At 46.8% G+C, this 27040-nt stretch overlaps 1 protein-coding gene and 2 pseudogenes across 2 annotated transcripts in view; all 3 read left to right on the forward strand.

Annotated features, from left to right (window-relative positions):
- ANAPC16 (anaphase promoting complex subunit 16) overlaps positions 1 to 27040 on the forward strand; it is a 64488-nt gene that overhangs the window by 37142 nt on the left and 306 nt on the right. The window contains exon 4 of one of the 2 annotated variants that reach the window (XM_063961465.1): positions 26638 to 27040. This exon is cut by the window's right edge and continues 306 nt beyond it. In XM_063961465.1, coding sequence (XP_063817535.1) covers positions 26638 to 26774 — 137 coding nt within the window. In that variant the 3' untranslated portion in view covers positions 26775 to 27040. The remainder of the gene's footprint in view (positions 1 to 26637) is intronic. The other variant, XM_063961466.1, reaches the window with a different exon arrangement.
- LOC134897033 (5S ribosomal RNA) lies at positions 4527 to 4644 on the forward strand (annotated as a pseudogene).
- On the forward strand, positions 4789 to 4906 carry LOC134897855 (5S ribosomal RNA; annotated as a pseudogene).

Below are 27040 nucleotides of genomic sequence, written 5' to 3' on the forward strand. Positions count from 1 at the left end.
TCCTGAAAAAAATCCAGGGCATACACTTGGAAGACTCCCATATAATGGTTGGATTAGATGTTGAATCTCTATATACATCCATTGAACACGATTTGGGCATTAACGCTGTCAAATATTTTCTGTCCATGGGTGACACTGGTGATTTTCAGGATTTCCTTTTGGAATTACTCCATTTTGTGTTGAATCACAACTACTTTCTTTTCAACAATCGTTTCTATGTACAGACCAGGGGAACCGCTATGGGGGCGGCATGTGCCCCCACATATGCGAACCTCTTTTTGGGCTGGTGGGAACGGGAAATGGTGTTCAACGATGATCAAGAGGAATACACTAACCACATTCTGATTTGGATACGTTACATCGACGATATCTTCATGATCTGGGACGGCACCCAAAACGAACTGGACCAATACATCCTTTCTCTCAATACTAATCAGATCAATATGAAATTTACATATACCAGCAGTCAATTTTCCATTCCATTTCTTGATCTCAGGATATATCGAGATGAGACCAACACAGTAGCCACTGAAATCTTCAGGAAAGAGACTTCAACCAACAGCTTGCTTCATTCAACCAGTAGCCATTTTCCATCAACCATCAAAAATATTCCCAAAGGAGAATTCCTTAGATTAAAAAGGAATTGCACTGAAGACTCCACCTTTCAAACTAAAAGCATCGATTTGGCTGCAAGATTGAAAGAACGAGGATACAGCAATAGGCTTATCAAAAGGGCCAAATCCGAAGTACAGAAAGTAGAACGGGAGTCTCTGGTATTTCCCACTACAAAAACTAAGGAAGATAAAAACACCCTACGCTTCATCGGTGACTTCTGTAAGAATTGGAAAGATGCAAGAAACATCCTGCAAACCCATTGGCACGTTTTGAAAATGGATGAGGACATATCGGACCACATTGGCCAGAACATCAACATGAGCTGGAGAAGGGCACCCAATTTAAAAGATAAACTGGTAAGAAGCCACTTTTCACAGCCCTCAAAGCCAAGACCTCTCAAAGGTAGCTACCCTTGCGGTAAATGTAAATTGTGCCCACACATCTCTAACCTTACGACAATCATGGACAGATTCAAGCAGCAGATCACAGTGCATGATTTTTTCAACTGTAGGACAGAGAATGTGATCTATTGCATCTCTTGTACCTGTAACTTAAGGTACGTGGGCATGACCTCTCGTATGTTCAAAGTCAGGGCACTTGAACATATTAGTACGGTGAGAAAAGCCAAATCAGACTTAGCCCAATTCAAGAAGCTCACCACAGTCGCCAGACACTTCTTACGTTTCCATGACAGTCGAACAGAAGATCTTCATTTTTCAGGTCTGGAACATGTAAAAATGGGATTAAGAGGTGGAGATTATCACATGGCACTCCAGAAAAAGGAATCCGAATGGATTTTCAAGCTGGACACACTAATGCCCAAAGGTCTAAATGAATACATCAATTACAGCATCTTTCTGCCCACATAACTTTAACATTCATCCATTCTGCTCCCTTCCCACTCCAATCTTGTCCCTCCCCCACACCATCACCCAACCCTCACTTTCTCCTTTCCTCCTCTTTCCACCTCCCCTTTCCCTCTTCCTTTCCTTCTCCTCCTCACTCTTCTCTTCCCTCTTCCTTTCCTTCTTCCCTTCATTCTTCTCTCCCCTTTCCCTCCTTTTCTTTTCACTATCCATCCTCACTTTTTTCCTCTGTCCTCTTTCCTCCTTCCCTTGTCACAACCCCCCATTGCAATTCAAAATCACCCGCCCTCTTTCTTTCCCTCTCTTTCTCCTTGTTTTCTTTCTCCATTTATTCATCCCTCTCCCCCCCCCCCCTCTCTCTTTTCTTCCTTTCCCCCCCCCCTCCTCTTTCCATCTCATTCCTCACTGCCCTTAATGCACTCTCTTCTCTCACCCCTTTTCCTCAGCCCACAACCCCAACCGTTCCCCATACTTGCCACAATTCCTCCATGGCCTGCCTGACCCTGTCATTTCCACTCACCTTTTCCCCTCACACCCCACATTCCCCCTGCAGACCACACCAAACACAATATTCACAGACTCTCCCATCCACACACTCACATCCATCATATCATCCTCCACTCCTTCCACACGCCACACCACCCCTTTGTTTTCCCACTCTAATCCCCACATCCTAGCCACAACCCTCTTTACCCAGTTCAACTCTCCTCCACTTCTGTTCTGCACTCCCTCACCCACTCCCATTCATCTCAACACTTTCTATCACATTCATATTCAATTATATTCACTCTCATCATCTTTTTTCATCTATAACAATTATTTTCACAATAATCAACTTTTTTTCTAAATCTTTTTAATCCTATATATTTATATATTCTATATAATTTTTCTTTTCAATTTTTATTTTTATTTTTATATTTATTTTTATTCTTATATTTATTTTATTTTATTTTTATATTTATTTTTATTTTATTTATATTTATTATTATTATTTTTATTTTTAATTTTATTTTATTATTATTTATTTATTTATTTATTTTTATATTTATTTTTATTTTTATCATTATTTTTATTTTTATTATTATTATTTATATTTATTTTTATTTATATTATTATTTTTATTTTATTTCATTTTCTTTTCTTTTCAATCATTAATTTTCATTACTATTATCACGTTTATTTACATATACATTCTTTTCATCACATTCTCACATTCTAGCTTCATTTTCACCTCTCATCTTTCCCGATTTCATTCTTGCATACACTCATCATTTCCATCTTTTTCACTTTCACTCAGCTCCATCACGTTCACTTCCCTCCGTTCCAATCCTCATCCCTTCCCCTTTCCCTTCCCTTTTCCCTTTTCCAAAATGGATTCCACAGGATACCCTACTCGAAATCTGATAGGTCCAACTATCAGTCAGTCAAAACTAATAAATTAATTCATTGGTCATTCCAACCCTTAAGTACTGGCCACAGGAGAGCAGTAGAGAGAGGCTCTCGTGACCAAGCCCAATCAGGTGAAACGTACGTCGAGTGAACGTCCTCAGTGACGTCATCGCGGACACGCCCATTCCGGAAGCGGGCGGCCGCGCACATCACTGTAGCGGGACCATGTACAGAGGAGACACGGACAACGTTCGCCGCATACCTTGCGGCTGCGGTAACTAACACTAGACCACCAGGGTTTAAATGTGCAGCGGTAATCACTAATGTCTAAATTATTACCTAACACCGACTGCACACTGGTTTTTGTCCACATATATACTAGCAGTAATAACAGATACTAAATCTATCACTACATTCTCTGTTTTATAACAGCGTTCTATTTTCAGTTAAAATCTGCCTAACTCTGTCCTAACACCCGCCTATGCCTCCAAGGTTTATTTATTAGATACAGATATCTAACCGTGATTTATACACACAAGTGCATTTATTATGACATTTCCTGTTTTGTTGTGATTTCAACACACATGTGTATTTATGGTAGCACTTTCTCTAATTTCTGGTATTTTTCATAGAACAACTGACATCTGGTACTAATTGTTCATATTTTAAATACAGGTTGAGTATCCCTTATCCAAAATGCTTGGGACCAGAGGTATTTTGGATATCGGATTTTTCCGTAGTTTGGAATAATTGCATACCATAATGAGATATCATGGTGATGGGACCTAAATCTAAGCACAGAATGCATTTGTGTTACATATACACCTTATACACACAGCCTGAAGGTAATTTTAGCCAGTATTTTTTATAACTTTGTGCATTAAACAAAGTGTGTGTACATTCACACAATTAATTTATGTTTCATATACACCTTATACACACAGCCTGGGGGTCATTTAATACAATATTTTTAATAACTTTGTGTATTAAACAAAGTTTGTGTACATTGAGCCATCAAAAAACAAAGGTTTCACTATCTCACTCTCACTCAAAAAAGTCCGTATTTCGGAATATTCCGTATTTCGGAATATATGGATATGGGATACTCAACCTGTATAAGGGTAACAGTACCATATGTGAGCCAGTTTTGAGCTCCTTAGCAGCAACTTTGACTTTGATTGCAGAACATTTGACACCTGATATTTAACCTTTTCTATTCAGAATACAAGGCTAAGAGCACCATTTGGGAGCCAGCTTTGAGCTCCTTTCCAGCATATGACTGTTTATCTGGCTTTCCCTCAAGGGACCAGCAATTATTGTGTGAATTGTCATTTAATTTGAGTTATTTTTCTAGCTCTGCTCCACACTTGATATATTCTTTATTTATAAGGTACTATTATTATCATTTTTTTCTCAGATCAATTATCAAGACATACACACACACACCACACACTATCCTTTCAACATTTTATGAGAGTTCACTATCTGCCTAAATCCACCTACCACAATATACCTCTATCAATTCCAGACACTCCGAATTATCTTGACATACTTTGTCTGGAAATACCAATTTGAGACCATCAGTGGCCTTGGTTGAGTGTAGAGTACAGAAAGCAGTACACTCTCCCTTTCCACTCACAATTTTTCCTCATACTGGCCCACGGCCATACTACCCTGAATACGCCCGATCTTGTCCAATCTCGGAAGCTAAGCAGGTGTGGCCTGGTCAGTACTAGGAAGGATAACCTCCTGAGAATACCAGGTGCGGTGGGCCCCTTTTAATTCTCCAAAGCTGGCTATACCTCTATGTCTGTTTCTGGAAAAACACTCCCGGACCACATATGGTTGATTTGTGTACATTACGGACAATAGGAGTGTTTTCTTTCCTTCATCTCTTTTCCCACATCCCTTACAACGGGCCCACGGCCATACTACCCTGAATGCGCCCGATCTTGTCCGATCTCGGAAGCTAAGCAGGTATGGCCTGGTCAGTATCAGGATGGGAAACCCCCTGAGAATACCAGGTGCAGTGCCCCCCCCCCCCCTTTTTTTCTGTCTTTCTCAACAGATTCATTCCAGTATACTCAACCTTGCTACCATATCACGCTTCTATTTGAAACCTTTACTCTAAGGCATGTACAGTGACTGTTCTGGATACATTTATTCTATCAGAACATACTGATATTCATCTAATATATTGCTTCTGACATTTTCACCTTCCCCTAGCAACTTGTACCTCATTTGCTAAAAAGGTTAAACAAGTTCCTTTTGCTAACATTAGACACGAGTCTCAAAATTATCTCACATTTACCTTCCTTTTATTCAAGAAACAATTAAAGGTTAAGTTTTATTTTACTTATCATTTACTCCATTTACATCATACAAATTATTACAAACGAGTGCTCCCAAACAAGGGTTTTTTGTCTTGTCTCTCCTTTTCAATTGTGGTCCAGTCTACAAAATACCTGGGAGCACCGCCAATCATTAGCAGTTTAAAACTATATTTTTTCCAACTGCATATATATTGGTTTTTCTATGTTATTTCTACATTTTTCTTTAGATTGTCAAGACTAGTGCGGTTCCATATTGAATTTATTTGTAAACAACACTGCAGTGGCTCATGTAAACCGCCAAGGCGGCACAAGGAGCAGAGTGGCAATGACGAAAGACACCAGGATTCTTCGCTGGGTGGAAAATCATGTCAGCGCACTGTCAGCTGTGTTCATTCCAGGAGTGGACAACTGGGAAGCAGAATTCCTCAGCAGACACGATCTACAACCAGGAGAGTGGGGACTTCATCAGGAAGTCTTCGCACAGATTGCAAGTCGGTGGGGACTACCCCAAATAGACATGATGGCGTCCTGCCTCAACAAAAAACTACAGAGGTATTGCGCTAGGTCAAGAGATCCTCAGGCGGTGGCAGTGGACGCCCTGGTGACACCGTGGGTGTTCCAGTCGGTCTATGTGTTTCCTCCTCTTCCTCTCATACCCAAGGTGTTGAGAATCATAAGAAAAAGAGGAGTACAGACAATTCTCATTGTTCCAGACTAGCCGCGAAGGGCCTGGTATCCGGATCTGCAGGAAATGCTCACAGAAGATCCGTGGCCCCTTCCGCTAAGACAGGACCTGTTGCAACAGGGGCCCTGTCTGTTCCAAGACTTACCGCGGCTGCGTTTGACGGAATGGCGGTTGAACGCCGGATCCTAGCGGAAAAGGGTATTCCGGATGAGGTCATCCCTACTCTGATAAAGGCTAGGAAGGACGTGACAGCTAAACATTATCACCGTATATGGCGGAAGTATGTTTCTCTATCGTCCTAGTGGATGCTGGGGTTCCTGAAAGGACCATGGGGAATAGCGGCTCCGCAGGAGACAGGGCACAAAAAGTAAAGCTTTTCCGATCAGGTGGTGTGCACTGGCTCCTCCCCCTATGACCCTCCTCCAGACTCCAGTTAGATTTTTGTGCCCGGCCGAGAAGGGTGCAATCTAGGTGGCTCTCCTAAAGAGCTGCTTAGAGAAAGTTTAGCTAGGTTTTTTATGTTACAGTGATTCCTGCTGGCAACAGGATCACTGCAGCGAGGGACTGAGGGGAGAAGGAGTCAACTCACCTGCGTGCAGGATGGATTGGCTTCTTGGCTACTGGACATCAAGCTCCAGAGGGACGATCACAGGTACAGCCTGGATGGTCACCGGAGCCGCGCCGCCGGCCCCCTTGCAGATGCTGAAGACAGAAGAGGTCCAGAATCGGCGGCTGAAGACTCCTGCAGTCTTCTAAAGGTAGCGCACAGCACTGCAGCTGTGCGCCATTTTCCTCTCAGCACACTTCACACGGCAGTCACTGAGGGTGCAGGGCGCTGGGAGGGGGGCGCCCTGGGAGGCAAATGAGTACCTATAAAGGCTAAAAATACCTCACATATAGCCCTAGAGGCTATATGGAGATATTTAACCCCTGCCTGATTTCTCAAAATAGCGGGAGACGAGCCCGCCGGAAAAGGGGCGGGGCCTATCTCCTCAGCACACGGCGCCATTTCCTCTCACAGCTCCGCTGGTCAGGACGGCTCCCAGGTCTCTCCCCTGCACTGCACTACAGAAACAGGGTAAAACAGAGAGGGGGGGCAAATTTATGGCGATATTTTTATATAACAAAGCAGCTATAGGGGAGCACTTATTATAAGGCTATCCCTGATATATATATAGCGCTTTTGGTGTGTGCTGGCAAACTCTCCCTCTGTCTCCCCAAAGGGCTAGTGGGTCCTGTCTTCATTAGGAGCATTCCCTGTGTGTCTGCTGTGTGTCGGTACGTGTGTGTCGACATGTATGAGGACGATATTGGTGTGGAGGCGGAGCAATTGCCAAATATGGGGATGTCACCTCCTAGGGGGTCGACACCAGAATGGATGCCTTTATTTATGGAACTACGGGATAGTGTCAACACGCTAAAGCAGTCGTTTGACGACATGAGACGGCCGGACAATCAATTAGTGCCTGTCCAGGCGACTCAAACACCGTCAGGGGCTGTGAAACGCCCTTTGCCTCAGTCGGTCGACACAGACCCAGACACAGGCGATGACTCCAGTGGTGACGGTGACGAATCAACCGTATTTTCCAGTAGGGCCACACGTTATATGATTTTGGCAATGAAGGAGGCGTTACATTTAGCTGATACTACAGGTACCACTAAACAGGGTATTATGTGGGGTATGAAAAAACTACCTATAGTTTTTCCTGAATCAGAAGAACTAAATGACGTGTGTAATGAAGCGTGGGTTGCCCCTGATAAAAAGCTGATAATTTCAAAGAAATTATTGGCATTATACCCTTTCCCGCCAGAGGTTAGGGAGCGCTGGGAAACACCTCCTAGGGTGGACAAGGCGCTAACACGCTTATCTAAACAAGTGGCGTTACCCTCTCCTGAGACGGCCGCACTTAAAGATCCATCAGATAGGAGGATGGAAAATATCCAAAAAAGTATATACACACATGCAGGTGTTATACTACGACCAGCTGTAGCAACTGCCTGGATGGGCAGTGCGGGGGTAGTTTGGTCAGAATCCCTGATTGAAAATATTGATACCCTGGACAGGGACAATATTTTACTGTCGTTAGAACAAATAAAGGATGCATTTCTTTATATGCGTGATGCACAGAGGGATATATGCACACTGGCATCACGGGTAAGTGCTATGTCCATTTCGGCCAGAAGAGCTTTATGGACGCGACAGTGGACAGGCGATGCGGATTCAAAACGGCATATGGAAGTTTTGCCGTATAAGGGGGAGGAGTTATTTGGAGTCGGTCTATCAGATTTGGTGGCCACGGCTACAGCCGGGAAATCCACCTTTCTACCTCAAGTCACTCCCCAACAGAAAAAGGCACCGACTTTTCAACCGCAGCCCTTTCGTTCCTTTAAAAATAAGAGAGCAAAGGGCTATTCATATTTGCCACGAGGCAAAGGTCGAGGGAAGAGACAGCAACACGCAGCTCCTTCCCAGGATCAGAAGCCCTCCCCGGCTTCTACAAAAGCCTCAGCATGACGCTGGGGCTTCTCAAGCGGACTCGGGGACGGTGGGCGGTCGTCTCAAAAATTACAGCGCGCAGTGGGCTCACTCGCAAGTAGATCCCTGGATCCTGCAGATAATATCTCAGGGATACAGGTTGGAATTAGAGACAGATCCACCTCGCCGTTTCCTGAGGTCTGCTTTACCAACGTCCCCCTCCGAAAGGGAGACGGTGTTGGAAGCCATTCACAAGCTGTACTCTCAGCAGGTGATAGTCAAGGTACCTCTTCTGCAACAAGGGAAGGGGTATTATTCCACTCTTTTTGTGGTACCGAAGCCGGATGGCTCGGTAAGGCCTATTCTAAATCTGAAGTCCTTGAACCTGTACATAAAGAAGTTCAAGTTCAAAATGGAGTCACTCAGAGCAGTGATAGCGAGCCTGGAAGAGGGGGACTTTATGGTATCCTTGGACATCAAGGATGCGTATCTCCACGTTCCAATTTACCCCTCACACCAGGGGTACCTCAGGTTCGTTGTACAAAACTGTCACTATCAGTTTCAGACGCTGCCGTTCGGATTGTCCACGGCACCTCGGATCTTTACAAAGGTAATGGCCGAGATGATGATTCTTCTTCGAAGAAAAGGCGTATTAATTATCCCATACTTGGACGATCTCCTAATAAGGGCGAGGTCCAGAGAACAGCTAGAGATGGAATTAGCACTGTCTCAAGAAGTGCTAAAACAGCACGGGTGGATTCTGAATATTCCAAAATCCCAGTTAATGCCGACAACTCGTCTGCTGTTCCTAGGGATGATTCTGGACACGGTTCAGAAAAAGGTTTTTCTCCCGGAGGAAAAAGCCAAGGAGTTATCCGAGCTTGTCAGGAACCTCCTAAAACCAGGAAAGGTGTCTGTACATCAATGCACAAGAGTCCTGGGAAAAATGGTGGCTTCTTACGAAGCGATTCCATTCGGCAGATTCCACGCAAGAATTTTCCAAAGGGATCTGTTGGACAAATGGTCAGGGTCGCATCTTCAGATGCACCTACGGATAACCCTGTCTCCAAGGACAAGGGTGTCTCTTCTGTGGTGGTTGCAGAGTGCTCATCTATTGGAGGGCCGCAGATTCGGCATACAGGATTGGATCCTGGTGACCACGGACGCCAGCCTGAGAGGCTGGGGAGCAGTCACACAAGGAAGAAACTTCCAGGGAGTATGGACGAGCCTGGAAACGTCTCTTCACATAAACATTCTGGAACTAAGAGCAATATACAATGCTCTAAACCAGGCAGAACCTCTGCTTCAGGGAAAACCGGTATTGATCCAGTCGGACAACATCACGGCAGTCGCCCATGTGAACAGACAGGGCGGCACAAGAAGCAGGAGGGCAATGGCAGAAGCTGCAAGGATTCTTCGCTGGGCAGAGAATCATGTGATAGCACTGTCAGCAGTGTTCATCCCGGGAGTGGACAACTGGGAAGCAGACTTCCTCAGCAGACACGATCTTCACCCGGGAGAGTGGGGACTTCATCCAGAAGTCTTCCACATGCTGGTAACCCGTTGGGAAAGACCAATGGTGGACATGATGGCGTCTCGCCTCAACAAAAAACTGGACAGGTATTGCGCCAGGTCAAGAGATCCGCAGGCAATAGCTGTGGACGCGCTGGTAACGCCTTGGGTGTACCAGTCGGTGTATGTGTTTCCTCCTCTGCCTCTCATACCAAAAGTATTGAGAATTATACGGCAAAGAGGCGTAAGAACGATACTAGTGGTTCCGGATTGGCCAAGGAGGACTTGGTACCCGGAACTTCAAGAGATGATCACGGAAGATCCGTGGCCTCTACCTCTAAGGAGGGACTTGCTTCAGCAGGGTCCCTGTCTGTTTCAAGACTTACCGCGGCTGCGTTTGACGGCATGGCGGTTGAACGCCGGATCCTAAAGGAAAGAGGCATGCCGGAAGAAGTCATTCCTACTTTGATTAAAGCAAGGAAGGAAGTAACCGTGCAACATTATCACCGAATTTGGCGAAAATATGTTGCGTGGTGCGAAGATCGGAGTGCTCCGACGGAGGAATTTCAACTGGGTCGATTCCTACATTTCCTGCAATCAGGATTGTCAATGGGTCTCAAATTGGGATCTATTAAGGTTCAAATTTCGGCCCTGTCGATTTTCTTTCAAAAAGAATTGGCTTCAGTCCCTGAAGTCCAGACCTTTGTTAAGGGAGTGCTGCATATACAGCCTCCTGTGGTGCCTCCAGTGGCACCGTGGGATCTAAATGTGGTTTTGGACTTCCTAAAATCTCATTGGTTTGAACCACTAAAAAAGGTGGATTTGAAATATCTCACATGGAAAGTGACCATGCTTCTAGCCCTGGCTTCTGCCAGGAGAGTGTCAGAATTGGCAGCTTTATCTTACAAAAGCCCATATCTGATTTTCCATTCGGACAGGGCAGAACTGCGGACTCGTCCGCATTTTCTCCCTAAGGTGGTGTCAGCATTTCATCTGAACCAGCCTATTGTAGTGCCTGCGGCTACAAGTGACTTGGAGGACTCCAAGTTACTGGACGTTGTCAGAGCATTAAAAATATATATTGCAAGGACAGCTGGAGTCAGAAAATCTGACTCGTTGTTTATATTGTATGCACCCAACAAGATGGGTGCTCCTGCGTCTAAGCAGACGATTGCTCGTTGGATCTGTAGCACAATCCAACTTGCACATTCTGTGGCAGGCTTGCCACAGCCTAAATCTGTAAAGGCCCACTCCACAAGGAAGGTGGGCTCATCTTGGGCGGCTGCCCGAGGGGTCTCGGCATTACAACTTTGCCGAGCAGCTACGTGGTCAGGGGAGAACACGTTTGTAAAATTTTACAAATTTGATACTCTGGCTAAGGAGGACCTGGAGTTCTCTCATTCGGTGCTGCAGAGTCATCCGCACTCTCCCGCCCGTTTGGGAGCTTTGGTATAATCCCCATGGTCCTTTCAGGAACCCCAGCATCCACTAGGACGATAGAGAAAATAAGATTTTACTTACCGATAAATCTATTTCTCGGAGTCCGTAGTGGATGCTGGGCGCCCATCCCAAGTGCGGATTATCTGCATAAATTGTACATAGTTATTGTTAACTAATTCGGGTTATTGTTGAAGGAAGCCATCTTTCAGAGGCTCCGCTGTTATCATACTGTTAACTGGGTTTAGATCACAGGTTGTACGGTGTGATTGGTGTGGCTGGTATGAGTCTTACCCGGGATTCAAAATCCTCCCTTATTGTGTACGCTCGTCCGGGCACAGTACCTAACTGGAGTCTGGAGGAGGGTCATAGGGGGAGGAGCCAGTGCACACCACCTGATCGGAAAAGCTTTACTTTTTGTGCCCTGTCTCCTGCGGAGCCGCTATTCCCCATGGTCCTTTCAGGAACCCCAGCATCCACTACGGACTCCGAGAAATAGATTTATCGGTAAGTAAAATCTTATTTTCTTGGTGTGAGGCCAGGAAGGCTCCTACGGAAGAATTCCATCTGGGCCGTTTCCTTCACTTCCTACAAACTGGAGTGAATTTGGGCCTAAAATTATGCTCCATTAAGGTTCAGATTTCGGCCCTATCCGTTTTCTTTCAGAAGGAATTAGCTTCTCTCCCAGAAGTACAGACTTTTGTGAAGGGAGTGCTGCATATTCAGCCTCCTTTTGTACCTCCGGTGGCTCCTTGGGACCTTAACGTGGTGTTGAGTTTCCTTAAGTCACACTGGTTTGAACCACTTAAAACGGTGGAATTAAAGTATCTCACTTGGAAAGTGGTTATGTTGTTGGCCTTGGCTTCGGCTAGGCGAGTGTCGGAGTTGGCGGCTTTGTCTCACAAAAGCCCCTATCTGGTGTTCCATGTGGATAGAGCAGAATTGCGGACTCGTCCTTAATTCTTGCCCAAAGTGGTCTCATCTTTTCATATGAACCAACCTATTGTGGTGCCTATGGCTACGCGAGACTTGAAGGATTCCGAGTCCCTTGATGTAGTCAGGGCTTTGAAAATTTACCAGAACGGCTCGTGTAAGAAAAACAGAGGCACTGTTTGTCCTGTATGTAGCCAACAAGGTTGACGCTCCTGCTTCTAAGCAGACTATTGCTCGCTGGATCTGTAACACAATTCAGCAGGCTCATTCTACGGCTGGATTGCCGTTACCAAAATCGGTTAAGGCTCATTCCACTAGGAAGGTGGGCTCTTCTTGGGCGGCTGCCCGAGGCGTCTCGGCATTACAGTTGTGCCGAGCAGCTACCTGGTCGGGTTCAAACACCTTTGCAAAGTTTTACAAGTTTGATACCCTGGCTGAGGAGGACCTCATGTTTGCTCAATCGGTGCTGCAGAGTCATCCGCACTCTCCCGCCCGTTTGGGAGCTTTGGTATAATCCCCATGGTCCTTACAGAGTCCCCAGCATCCTCTAGGACGTAAGAGAAAATAAGATTTTAAACCTACCGGTAAATCTTTTTCTCCTAGTCCGTAGAGGATGCTGGGCGCCCGTCCCAGTGCGGACTGCTTCTGCAAGACTTGTATATAGTTATTGCTTACATAAGGGTTATGTTACAGTTTGTTCAGTCTCTGACTGGGCTGTGTTGTTTCATACTGTTAACTGGTTCGTGTTACCCGAGTTATACTGTGTGATTGGTGTGGGCTGGTATGAATCTTGCCCTTGGATTAACAAAAATCCTTTCCTATTACTGTCCGTCTCCTCTGGGCACAGTTTCTCTAACTGAGGTCTGGAGGAGGGGCATAGAGGGAGGAGCCAGTGCACACCCATACCTAAAGTTCTTTTTTAGTGCCCATGTCTCCTGCGGAGCCCGTCTATCCCCATGGTCCTTACGGAGTCCCCAGCATCCTCTACGGACTAGGAGAAAAAGATTTACCGGTAGGTTTAAAATCTTATTTTTCTCTAACGTCCTAGTGGATGCTGGGAACTCCGTAAGGACCATGGGGAATAGCGGGCTCCGAAGGAGGCTGGGCACTCTAGAAAGATTTAGGACTACCTGGTGTGCACTGGCTCCTCCCACTATGACCCTCCTCCAAGCCTCAGTTAGATTTCGGCCCGGCCGAGGTTGGATGCACACTAGGGGCTCTCCTGAGCCCTTAGAAAGAAAGTATAGTTTTAGGTTTTTTATTTTCAGTGAGACCTGCTGGCAACAGGCTCACTGCAGCGAGGGACTAAGGGGAGAAGAAGCGAACTCGCCTGCTTGCAGCCGGATTGGGCTTCTTAGGCTACTGGACACCATTAGCTCCAGAGGGATCAACCGCAGGTCCAGTCCTTGGTGTTCGGTCCCGGAGCCGCGCCGCCGTCCCCCTTACAGAGCCAGAAGCAAGAAGAGGTCCGGAAAAACGGCGGCAGAAGACATCAGTCTTCACCAAGGTAGCGCACAGCACTGCAGCTGTGCGCCATTGCTCCTCATGCACACTTCACACTCCGGTCACTGAGGGTGCAGGGAGCTTGGGGGGGGGCGCCCTGAGCTGCAATAAAAACACCTTGGCTGGCAAAAATACCACAATATATAGCCCTAGAGGCTATATATGTGGTAAATTCCCCTGCCAGAATCCAGAAAAAAGCGGGAGAATAGGCCGCGGAAAAGGGGCGGAGCTATCTCCCTCAGACACACTGGCGCCATTTCTCCTTCACAGATCCGCTGGAAGGAAGCTCCCTGGCTCTCCCCTGCAGTCTACACTTCAGAACAGGGTAAAAACAGAGAGGGGGGGGCACTAAATTTGGGCGCAATACATATATAATATAAAAGCAGCTATAGGGGACATAACTCAGTTAGTCCCTGCATTATATAGCGCTCTGGTGTGTGCTGGCATACTCTCACTCTGTCCCCCCAAAGGGCTTTTGTGGGTCCTGTCCTCATTCGGAGCATTCCTTGTGTGTGTGCGGTGTGTCGGTACGGCTGTGTCGACATGTTTGATGAGGATAATGCTGTGGAGGCGGAGCAGATGCCTTTAGAAGGGATGTCACCCCCTGCGGGGCAGACACCTGAGTGGGATGGGCTTATGGAAAGTAATGAGTGCACGTATAGACTCCTTATATAAGAAAATCGACGACATGCCAAATGTGGGACAGCCGACTTCTCAGCTCGTGTCTGCCCAGGCGTCGCATGGGTCGTCAGTGGCTCTAAAACGCCCGCTACCTCAAGCAGACCCAGATGTCGACACTGATACTGACACCAGTGTCGACGACGATGAGTCAAACCTGATGCCCACTAAGGCCATTCACTGTATGATTGAGGCAATGAAAGAGGTGTTAAACATTTCTGATATAACTACTGGTACCACTAAAAAGGATATTATGTTTGGAGAGAAAAAACTACCCGTAGTTTTTCCCCCATCAGATGAATTAAATGAAGTGTGTGAAGAAGCGTGGGCTTTCCCTGATAAAAAATTGGTAATTCCTAAGAAGGTACTAATGGCGTTCCCTTTCCCGCCAGAGGATAGGTCACGTTGGGAAACACCCCCTAGAGTGGATAAAGCGCTCACACGTTTGTCTAAAAAGGTGGCACTACCGTCTCCGGATACGGCCGCCCTCAAGGAACCTGCTGATAGAAAGCAGGAGGCGATCCTGAAGTCTGTATATACACACACAGGCATTATACTTAGGCCAGCTATTGCGTCAGCTTGGATGTGCAGTGCTGCCGCTGCTTGGTCAGATAAACTGTCAGAAAATATTGACACATTAGACAGAGACACGATCCTATTAACCATAGACCATATAAAAGACTCAGTCTTATATATGAGAGATGCACAGAGGGAAATCTGCCGACTGGCATCTAAAGTAAGTGCATTGTCCATTTCTGCTAGGAGAGGCTTATGGACTCGCCAGTGGACAGGAGATGCAGATTCTAAAAAGCACATGGAAGTGTGAGGAATTATTTGGGGATGGTCTCTCGGACCTAGTTTCCACAGCAACGTCTGGGAAGTCAGCATTTTTACCCCATATCCCCTCACAGCCTAAGAAGGCGCCGTTTTATCAGGTTCAGTCCTTTCGGACCAAGAAAAACAGGCGTGGAAAAGGCGGGTCTTTTCTGTCCAGAGGCAGAGGTAGGGGAAAAAGGCTGCAACAAACAGCAGGTTCCCAGGAGCAAAAGTCCTCCCCCGCTTCCTCTTCCAAGTCCGCCGCATGACGGTGGGGCTCCACAGGCGGAGCCAGGTACGGTGGGGGGTCGCCTCAAAAATTTCAGCGATCAGTGGGTTCGCTCACAGGTGGATCCCTGGATCCTGCAAATAGTATCTCAGGGGTACAAGATGGAATTCGAGGCGTCCCCACCCCACCGGTTCCTAAAATCTGCCTTGCCAATTGCTCCCTCAGACAGGGAGGCGGTGCTAACGGCAATTCACAAGCTGTATTCTCAGCAGGTGATAATCAAGGTACCCCTACTTCAACAAGGCCGGGGTTATTATTCCACACTATTGTGGTACCGAAACCGGACGGTTCGGTGAGACCCATTCTAAATTTGAAATCCTTGAACACATACATAAAGAAATTCAAGTTCAAGATGGAATCGCTCAGGGCGGTTATTGCAAGCCTGGACGAGGGGGATTACATGGTATCCCTGGACATCAAGGATGCTTACTTGCATGTCCCCATTTACCATCCTCACCAGGAGTACCTCAGATTTGTGGTACAGGATTGCCATTACCAATTCCAGACGCTGCCGTTTGGACTGTCCACGGCACCGAGGGTATTTACCAAGGTTATGGCGGAAATGATGATACTCCTTCGAAGAAAGGGAGTTTTAATTATCCCGTTCTTGGACGATCTCCTAATAAAAGCAAGGTCCAAGGAACAGTTGTTGGTGGGAGTAGCACTATCCCAGGAAGTGCTGCACCAGCACGGCTGGATTCTGAATATCCCAAAGTCACAGCTGGTTCCGACGACACGGCTACTGTTCCTGGGTATGATTCTGGATACAGTCCAGAGAAAAGTGTTTCTCCCGGAGGAGAAAGCCAGGGAGTTGTCATCTCTAGTCAGAGACCTCCTGAAACCAAAACAGGTATCCGTGCATCACTGCACGCGGGTCCTGGGAAAGATGGTGGCTTCTTACGAAGCAATTCCCTTCGGCAGGTTCCATGCCAGAATCTTTCAGTGGGACCTGTTGGACCAGTGGTCCGGATCGCATCTTCAGATGCATCGCTTAATAACCCTGTCTCCAAGAACCAGGGTGTCTCTACTGTGGTGGCTGCAGAGTGCTCATCTTCTAGAGGGCCACAGGTTCGGCATACAGGACTGGGTCCTGGTGACCACGGATGCCAGCCTTCGAGGCTGGAGGGCAGTCACACAGGGAAGAAACTTCCAAGGACTATGGTCGAGTCAGGAGACTTCCCTTCACATAAATATTCTGGAACTAAGGGCCATCTACAATGCCCTAAGTCAAGCAAAATCCCTGCTCCTACTCCAGCCGGTGCTGATCCAGTCAGACAACATCACGGCAGTCGCCCATGTAAATCGACAGGGCGGCACAAGAAGCAGGATGGCGATGGCAGAAGCCACAAAAATTCTCCGATGGGCGGAGAATCATGTACTAGCACTGTCAGCAGTGTTCATTCCGTTGAGTGGACAACTGGGAAGCAGACTTCCTCAGCAGACACGACCTCCACCCGGGGGAGTGGGGACTTCACCCAGAAGTCTTCCAGATGCTGGTAAACCGTTGGGAAAAACCACAGGTGGACATGATGGCGTCCCGTCTCAACAAAAAGTTAAAAAAATATTGCGCCAGGTCAAGGGACCCTCAGGCGATAGCTGTGGACGCTCTAGTAACACCGTGGGTGTACCAGTCGGTTTATGTGTTCCCTCCTCTGCCTCTCATTCCAAAGGTATTGAGAATAATAAGAAAGCGAGGAGTAAACACAATTCTCGTGGTTCCGGATTGGCCAAGACGAGCGTGGTACCCGGAACTTCAAGAGATGCTCTCAGAGGACCCGTGGCCTCTACCGCTCAGACAGGACCTGCTACAGCAGGGGCCCTGTCTGTTCCAAGACTTACCGCGGCTGCGTTTGACGGCATGGCGGTTGAACACCGGATCCTAAAGGAAAAGGGTATTCCGGAAGAAGTCATTCCTACGCTTATTAAGGCCAGGAAAGATGTTACGGCAACGCATTATCACCGCATATGGCGAAAATATGTTGCATGGTGCGAGGCCAATAAGGCCCCAACAGAGGAATTTCAACTAGGTCGATTTCTGCATTTCCTGCAAGCAGGAGTGGATATGGGCCTAAAACTAGGCTCCATTAAAGTACAGATCTCGGCTCTGTCGATTTTCTTTCAAAAAGAACTAGCTTCAGTACCTGAAGTTCAGACTTTTGTAAAAGGAGTGCTGCATATTCAGCCCCCGTTTGTGCCTCCAGTGGCACCTTGGGATCTCAACATGATGTTGAGTTTCTTAAAATCACATTGGTTTGAGCCACTAAAAACCGTGGATCTGAAATATCTCACGTGGAAAGTGGTCATGTTATTAGCCTTGGCTTCAGCCAGGCGAGTGTCAGAATTGGCGGCTTTATCATGTAAAAGCCCTTATCTGATTTTCCATATGGATAGTGCAGAGTTGAGGACTCGTCCCCAATTTCTCCCTAAGGTGGTGTCAGCGTTTCACCTGAACCAGCCTATTGTGGTGCCGGCGGCTACTAGTGAATTGGAGGACTCCAAGTTGCTAGACGTTGTCAGGGCCCTGAAAATATATGTTTCCAGGACGGCTGTAGTCAGAAAATCTGACTCGCTGTTTATCCTGTATGCACCCAACAAGTTGGGTGCTCCTGCTTCTAAGCAGTCTATTGCTCGCTGGATTTGTAGTACAATTCAGCTTGCACATTCTGTGGCAGGCATGCCACAGCCAAAATCTGTAAAGGCCCATTCCACAAGGAAGGTGGGCTCATCTTTGGCGGCTGCCCGAGGGGTCTCGGCTTTACAACTTTGCCGAGCAGCTACTTGGTCAGGGGCAAATACGTTTGCAAAATTCTACAAATTTGATACCCTGGCTGAGGAGGACCTGGAGTTCTCTCATTCGGTGCTACAGAGTCATCCGCACTCTCCCGCCCGTTTGGGAGCTTTGGTATAATCCCCATGGTCCTTACGGAGTTCCCAGCATCCACTAGGACGTTAGAGAAAATAAGAATTTACTCACCGGTAATTCTATTTCTCGTAGTTCGTAGTGGATGCTGGGCGCCCATCCCAAGTGCGGATTGTCTGCAATACTTGTAAATAGTTATTGTTAACAAAAGGGTTATTGTTGAGAGGCTCAGTTGTTTTCATACTGTCAAACTGGATATTGTATCACGAGTTGTACGGTGTGATTGGTGTGGCTGGTAAGAGTCTTACCCGGGATTCTAAATCCTTCCTTATTATGTCCGCTCGTCCGGGCACGGTGTCCTAACTGAGGCTTGGAGGAGGGTCATAGTGGGAGGAGCCAGTGCACACCAGGTAGTCCTAAATCTTTCTAGAGTGCCCAGCCTCCTTCGGAGCCCGCTATTCCCCATGGTCCTTACGGAGTTCCCAGCATCCACTACGGACTACGAGAAATAGAATTACCGGTGAGTAAATTCTTATTTCTCTAACGTCCTAGTGGATGCTGGGGACTCCGTCAGGACCATGGGGAATAGCGGCTCCGCAGGAGACAGGGCACAAAAAGTAAGCTTTTAGGATCACATGGTGTGTACTGGCTTGATAAAGCTAAATATTTATCGTATATAATACCCTTTATGAGGTCTAAGAACACTGTACGCTAACTACGTATGAAGTACCGTAAGGGTACGCACGTTGCGTAACGATCGCTTAGCCGTGGTCGAGACGCTCAAGCGTTACGTTCGCTCACGGCCAAGAGATCACTGGCAGGCACGCTATTGGCTGCCGACTACAGTAATGATTCGCTATAGCGATGCGACCGCTCGAGACCACGAAGAGATCACCAGCGGCGCATACGCTCACAATGTAAAACCTTTATATCTAAACCATAAATAGTGTATTATGCAGTAAACCCTTTGTGTAGTGATATGGTATAAATGCAACACAGTATAACCTTACTAGCTTGAAAGCAGTTTGAGCGTCACCGACGCTCTGAGAATACTTAACTCTATAAGAAATACACAGATACCTAGGCTTAGGGTCCAACGCCTAATATATATATATTTTGAATGATATACTTGCAAAAGAATTAATACAAATACAAATCATACACTACAATATAACATAGACTAACTAACCAGGTAACTAAACAGTAAATACAATACAATCAAGTTTAAGAGAAAATGAGAGATAGAGAAGAGAGAGAAAGATATGGCCCATAATAACAAGAGAGAAACAGTATGATTACGGAGAAAAACTTACGCACAAAGGAAACGATCGCATGCGCCTCTGGACATCCAGCTCCCGATTTTCAGCAATGATAACCGTTGAAGAGTGAGAGCTGGATGTGATCGGCCTTTCTATTTATGCCCCACACACAATGCAATTCAATGGTCCCTACAATCTCATTGTTCATTGGACACAGGAATTCCTCCTCGCATTATAACAAAAGGTCATAGGTTGATTCATACAGGTGGGCTGTGACTATTTCCAACAGCTCAGGTGGGAGGGAAACTGGGTTTCCCGCCGCATGGGTAATAAAGTGCAAATAAAGTAAATGTTCATAAACTTCTTATGTCCATAACTATTCGCACGAGCGATTGATCTGCTTCAAACCAACACCGGAATATTTCTAATTAAATATTCTTCCGATGGATACTAAACACCACTGTATTACTCCTGTCTGACCCTTCGTATCAAACAAAGAGGGATTTCTCTGTTCATGAACATTCTATATTAACCAAACTTTCAGAATCTATCAAAGGGACCATGATCTACAAAATACATTATATAGTGAAAATAAGTAACGATTGAGTCGCACGCTACGATCACATAAACTCTACCGTAAATACGCATACCGTGCGCCTGCGGGTGCCCGCGACTGTGAGTATGCGCACATACGGGAGAGCGTACGCATGCGCAGCACGGACCTGTGTGAGGTGCAAATATGGTAGTGTGCATAGAGATATTTTTCTGACTTTGACAGGCTCCTCCCCCTATGACCCTCCTCCAAGCCTCAGTTAGGTTTTTGTGCCCGTCCGAGCAGGGTGCAATCTAGGTGGCTCTCATAAAGAGCTGCTTAGAAAAAGTTTTTTAGGTTTCTTATTTTCAGTGAGTCCTGCTGGCAACAGGCTCACTGCTACGAGGGACTTAGGGGAGAGAAGTGAACTCACCTGCGTGCAGGATGGATTTGCTTCTTAGGCTACTGGACACCATTAGCTCCAGAGGGATCGAACACAGGCCCAGCCATGGAGTCCGGTCCCGGAGCCGTGCCGCCGACCCCCCTTGCAGATGCCGAAGTTGAAGAGGTCCAGAGGTCCGGAAACAGGCGGCAGAAGACTTTCAGTCTTCATAAGGTAGCGCACAGCACTGCAGCTGTGCGCCATTGTTGTCGGCACACTTCACACCAGCGGTCACTGAGGGTGCAGGGCGCTGGGGGGGGCGCCCTGGGCAGCAATGTATAATACCTTTTTCTATGGCTAAAATACATCACATATAGCCCTTGAGGCTATATGGATGTATTTAACCCCTGCCATATATCGCAAACTCCGGGAGAAGAGCCCGCCGTTTTAGGGGGCGGGGCCTATTCTCCTCAGCACACAGCGCCATTTTCCTGCTCAGCTCCGCTGTGAGGAAGGCTCCCAGGACTCTCCCCTGCACTGCACTACAGAAACAGGGTAAAACAGAGAAGGGGGGCATATTTTGGCGATATTTATAGATATTAAGCGCATATAACAGAAACAACACCTTTTAGGGTTGTTTATATACATTTTTATAGCGCTTTGGTGTGTGCTGGCAAACTCTCCCTCTGTCTCCCCAAAGGGCTAGTGGGGTCCTGTCTTCGATAAGAGCATTCCCTGTGTGTCTGCTGTGTGTCGGTACGTGTGTGTCGACATGTATGAGGACGATGTTGGTGTGGAGGCGGAGCAATTGCCGGTAATGGTGATGTCACCCCCTAGGGAGTCGACACCGGAATGGATGGCTTTAATTATGGAATTACTTGATAATGTTAGCACGCTGCAAAAGTCAGTTGACGACATGAGACGGCCGGAAAACCAGTTAGTACCTGTCCAGGCGTCTCAGGCACCGTCAGGGGCTGTAAAACGTCCCTTACCTCAGTCAGTCGACACAGGTACCGACACAGATGAATCTAGTGTCGACGGTGAAGAAAGAAACGTATTTTCCAATAGGGCCACACGTTATATGATCACGGCAATGAAGGAGGCTTTGCATATCTCTGATACTGCAGGTACCTCAAAGGGGGGTATTATGTGGGGTGTGAAAAAACTACCTGTAGCTTTTCCAGAATCAGAGGAATTGAATGACGTGTGTGATGAAGCGTGGGTTAACCCCGATAGAAAACTGCTAATTTCAAAGAAGTTATTGGCATTATACCCTTTCCCACCAGAGGTTAGGGCGCGCTGGGAAACACCCCCTAGGGTGGATAAGGCGCTCACACGCTTATCAAAACAAGTGGCGTTACCGTCTCCTGATACGGCCGCCCTCAAGGATCCAGCTGATAGGAGGCTGGAAACTACCCTGAAGAGTATATACACACATACTGGTGTTATACTGCGACCAGCAATAGCCTCAGCCTGGATGTGCAGTGCTGGGGTGGTGTGGTCGGATTCCCTGACTGAAAATATTGATACCCTGGATAGGGACAGTATTTTATTGACTATAGAGCAATTAAAGGATGCTTTTCTTTATATGCGAGATGCTCAGAGGGATATTTGCACTCTGGCATCGAGAGTAAGTGCGATGTCCATATCTGCCAGAAGAAGTTTATGGACGCGACAGTGGTCAGGTGATGCGGATTCCAAACGGCATATGGAAGTATTGCCGTATAAAGGAGAGGAATTATTTGGGGTCGGTCTATCGGATCTGGTGGCCACGGCAACAGCCGGAAAATCCACTTTTTTACCTCAGGTCACCTCCCAACAGAAAAAGACACCGTCTTTTCAGCCGCAGTCCTTTCGTTCCTATAAGAACAAGCGGGCAAAAGGACAGTCATATTTGCCAAGAGGCAAAGGAAGGGGTAAGAGGGTGCAGCAAGCAACTACTTCCCACGAACAGAAGCCCTCCCCGGCTTCTACAAAGCCCTCAGCATGACGCTGGGGCTGTGCAAGCGGACTCAGGGGCGGTGGGGGGTCGACTAAAGATTTTCAGCACACAGTGGGCGCGCTCACAGGTGGACCCTTGGATCCTGCAGGTAGTATCTCAGGGTTACAAGTTGGAATTCGAAAAGTCTCCCCCTCGCCGGTTCCTAAAGTCTGCTTTACCAACGTCTCCCTCAGAAAGGGCGACGGTATTGGAAGCCATTCACAAGCTGTATTCTCAGCAGGTGATAGTCAAGGTACCCCTCCTACAACAGGGAAAGGGGTATTATTCCACACTATTTGTGGTACCGAAGCCGGACGGTTTGGTAAGACCTATTCTAAATCTGAAATCCTTGAACCTGTACATACAGAAATTCAAGTTCAAGATGGAGTCACTCAGAGCAGTGATAGCGAATCTGGAAGAAGGGGACTTCATGGTGTCCCTGGACATAAAAGATGCTTATCTGCATGTCCCAATTTACCCTTCACACCAAGGGTATCTCAGGTTCGTGATACAAAACTGTCATTATCAGTTTCAAACGCTGCCGTTTGGTTTGTCCACGGCACCTCGGGTCTTTACCAAGGTAATGGCCGAAATTATGGTTCTTCTACGAAGAAAAGGCGTATTAATTATCCCTTACTTGGACGATCTCCTGATAAGGGCAAGGTCCAGAGAACAGCTGGAAGTCGGAGTAGCACTAACCCAAGTAGTGCTTCAACAACACGGGTGGATTCTGAATCTTCCAAAATCTCAATTGACCCTGACGACACGTCTGCTGTTCCTGGGAATGATTCTGGACACTGTTCAGAAAAAGGTGTTTCTCCCGGAGGAGAAAGCAAGGGAGTTATCCGAACTTGTCAGGAACCTCCTAAAACCAGGAAATGTGTCAGTACATCAATGCACAAGAGTCCTGGGAAAGATGGTGGCTTCTTACGAAGCAATTCCATTCGGCAGATTCCACGCACGAATATTTCAGTGGGATCTGCTGGACAAATGGTCCGGATCGCATCTGCACATGCATCAGCGGATAACACTGTCACCAAGAACAAGGGTGTCTCTTCTGTGGTGGTTGCAGAGTGCCCATCTGTTAGAGGGCCGCAGATTCGGCATACAGGACTGGGTCCTGGTGACTACAGATGCCAGCCTACGAGGCTGGGGAGCAGTCACACAGGGAAGAAACTTCCAGGGCGTGTGGTCGAACCTGGAGACGTCTCTTCACATAAATATACTGGAGCTAAGAGCGATTTACAATGCTCTAAGCCTGGCAAAACCGCTGCTTCAGGGTCAGCCGGTGTTGATCCAGTCGGACAACATCACGGCAGTCGCCCACGTAAACAGACAGGGCGGCACGAGAAGCAGAAGAGCAATGACAGAAGCTGCAAGGATTCTTCGCTGGGCGGAAAATCATGTCATAGCACTGTCAGCAGTGTTCATTCCGGGAGTGGACAACTGGGAAGCAGACTTCCTCAGCAGACACGACCTCCACCCGGGAGAGTGGGGACTTCATCCAGAAGTCTTCCACATGATTGTGAACCGTTGGGAAAAACCAAAGGTGGACATGATGGCGTCCCGCCTCAACAAGAAACTGGACAGATATTGCGCCAGGTCAAGAGACCCTCAGGCAATAGCTGTGGACGCTCTGGTAACACCGTGGGTGTACCAGTCCGTGTATGTGTTTCCTCCTCTGCCTCTCATACCAAAGGTACTGAGAATTATACGGCTACGGGGAGTAAGAACAATACTCGTGGCTCCGGATTGGCCGAGAAGGACTTGGTACCCGGAACTTCAAGAGATGCTCACGGAAGAGCCGTGGCCTCTACCGTTAAGAAGGGATCTGCTTCAGCAGGGACCTTGTATGTTCCAAGACTTACCGCGACTGCGTTTGACGGCATGGCGTTTGAACGCCGGATTCTAAAAGAAAAGGGCATTCCAGAGGAAGTTATTCCTACCTTGATTAAAGCCAGGAAGGAAGTGACCGCACAACATTATCACCGCATTTGGAGAAAATATGTTGCGTGGTGTGAGGCCAAGAAGGCCCCAACGGAGGAATTTCAATTTGGTCGATTCCTACATTTCCTGCAGGCAGGATTGTCTATGGGCCTCAAATTGGGGTCTATTAAGGTTAAAATTTCGGCCTTATCGATTTTCTTCCAGAAAGAATTGGCTTCAGTGCCTGAAGTACAAACCTTTGTCAAAGGTGTACTACATATACAGCCCCCGATTGTGCCTCCAGTGGCACCGTGGGATCTCAACGTAGTTTTGGATTTTCTCAAATCCCATTGGTTTGAGCCGCTCAAATCGGTAGATTTGAAGTATCTTACATGGAAAGTAACCATGCTACTGGCCCTGGCTTCAGCCAGGAGAGTATCAGAGTTGGCGGCTTTATCGTACAAAAGCCCATATCTGATTTTCCATTCGGACAGGGCAGAACTGCGGACGCGTCCTCAGTTTCTGCCTAAGGTGGTTTCGGCTTTTCACTTGAACCAGCCTATTGTGGTGCCTGCGGCTACTAGCGACTTGGAGGACTCCAAGTTGCTGGACGTTGTCAGAGCATTGAAAATATATATTTCAAGGACGGCTGGAGTCAGAAAATCTGACTCGCTGTTTATCCTGTATGCACCCAACAAGATGGGTGCTCCTGCGTCTAAGCAGACGATTGCTCGTTGGATCTGTAGCACAATCCAACTTGCACATTCTGTGGCAGGCCTGCCACAGCCTAAATCTGTAAATGCCCACTCCACAAGGAAGGTGGGCTCATCTTGGGCGGCTGCCCGAGGGGTCTCGGCATTACAACTTTGCCGAGCAGCTACGTGGTCAGGGGAGAACACGTTTGTAAAATTTTACAAATTTGATACTCTGGCTAAGGAGGACCTGGAGTTCTCTCATTCGGTGCTGCAGAGTCATCCGCACTCTCCCGCCCGTTTGGGAGCTTTGGTATAATCCCCATGGTCCTGACGGAGTCCCCAGCATCCACTAGGACGTTAGAGAAAATAAGAATTTACTTACCGATAATTCTATTTCTCATAGTCCGTAGTGGATGCTGGGCGCCCATCCCAAGTGCGGATTGTCTGCAATACTTGTACATAGTTATTGTTACAAAAATCGGGTTATTATTGTTGTGAGCCATCTTTTCAGAGGCTTCTTCGTTGTTATCATACTGTTAACTGGGTTCAAATCACAAGTTGTACGGTGTGATTGGTGTGGCTGGTATGAGTCTTACCCGGGATTCAAGATCCTTCCTTATTGTGTACGCTCGTCCGGGCACAGTACCTAACTGAGGCTTGGAGGAGGGTCATAGGGGGAGGAGCCAGTACACACCATGTGATCCTAAAAGCTTACTTTTTGTGCCCTGTCTCCTGCGGAGCCGCTATTCCCCATGGTCCTGACGGAGTCCCCAGCATCCACTACGGACTATGAGAAATAGAATTATCGGTAAGTAAATTCTTATTTTTTTTTTTTAAATGATTTTATTAGGTTTAGAAAATCTATTTAAAACTTAAACATTTTTTTTTTTTTTTTTTTTTTTTTTGGAGCTTCAGTGACCTAAATATAGGTCTACTGATCATGGTGACATTGAAGCTCCTCTTTGCAGCCGCCTGGTATACACTGGGAGGCTGGGGCTGCTTAATCTACATTTCACCGGCAGCTGCTCCTCTGGGCTGCATGATCAGGCACTTCAGTTAGAATCCCTTTCCGATGTTCATTTATTTAATTTCTGTTCTAGATAGCAATGATTGGTAAAATCAGACTGCAAGATATTCTACAAATCTAGAAATGCTGCTGGGTTTTTGTTTCTTTGTGGCTGTGATTGTCTCTGATTCTGAGCTGTATATAGCATGGTAGCCATCAGAACGGGCAGTATGTGTTCATTCGAGTCTCTTTCCACCCCCACCCTTTGTGGGTTTCTCTGCTGATTGTTCAGACTGTTTATCACAAGCTGAAGAACTCCTTGTCAATGTTCCTGTGTATTCAATGCTCCGATCCATCTAAAAGCTGTGATTCATCATGATTCTCTGCAGAGATGAGCTGAAATAATGGAACAACCTTTAGAGAAAGGGATGGATCCTGTTCTAATTGCAGTAACATTTGTTTAGGTCTAATCTTTTCAGATCAACAAGTGACTCGAATGGAGAAGTTGGCTGGGTTAGTGGAGGAACTGGAGGCTGATGAATGGCGATACACACCGATCGAGCAACTCCTGGGTTTCACCCCTTCTTCAGGAGGAAAGTGACCAATTTGGGGTGATTCTTAAACACCTGTCTGGCAATGCACAATAACCAAAGTGTGTACTTCAGGGCAAGGTCATGAGTAGGTTTTCCAGCTGAGCTGGTAAAACAAAGGGCTCGAAATAGGATAGAAAAACTCAATTCTTCTAAAACAAATGTATGCTAGTGCAACCATCTAATAATCAGTCCTTCTTCATCAGATGACAGAGCAAATGTATAGATTTCATATGCAACTGGTGAAAGCAATATTTGCATTGGAATGGATCTATAA

Source organism: Pseudophryne corroboree, chromosome 3 (genome assembly GCF_028390025.1).
Source record: "Pseudophryne corroboree isolate aPseCor3 chromosome 3, aPseCor3.hap2, whole genome shotgun sequence".
NCBI lineage: Eukaryota > Metazoa > Chordata > Amphibia > Anura > Myobatrachidae > Pseudophryne > Pseudophryne corroboree.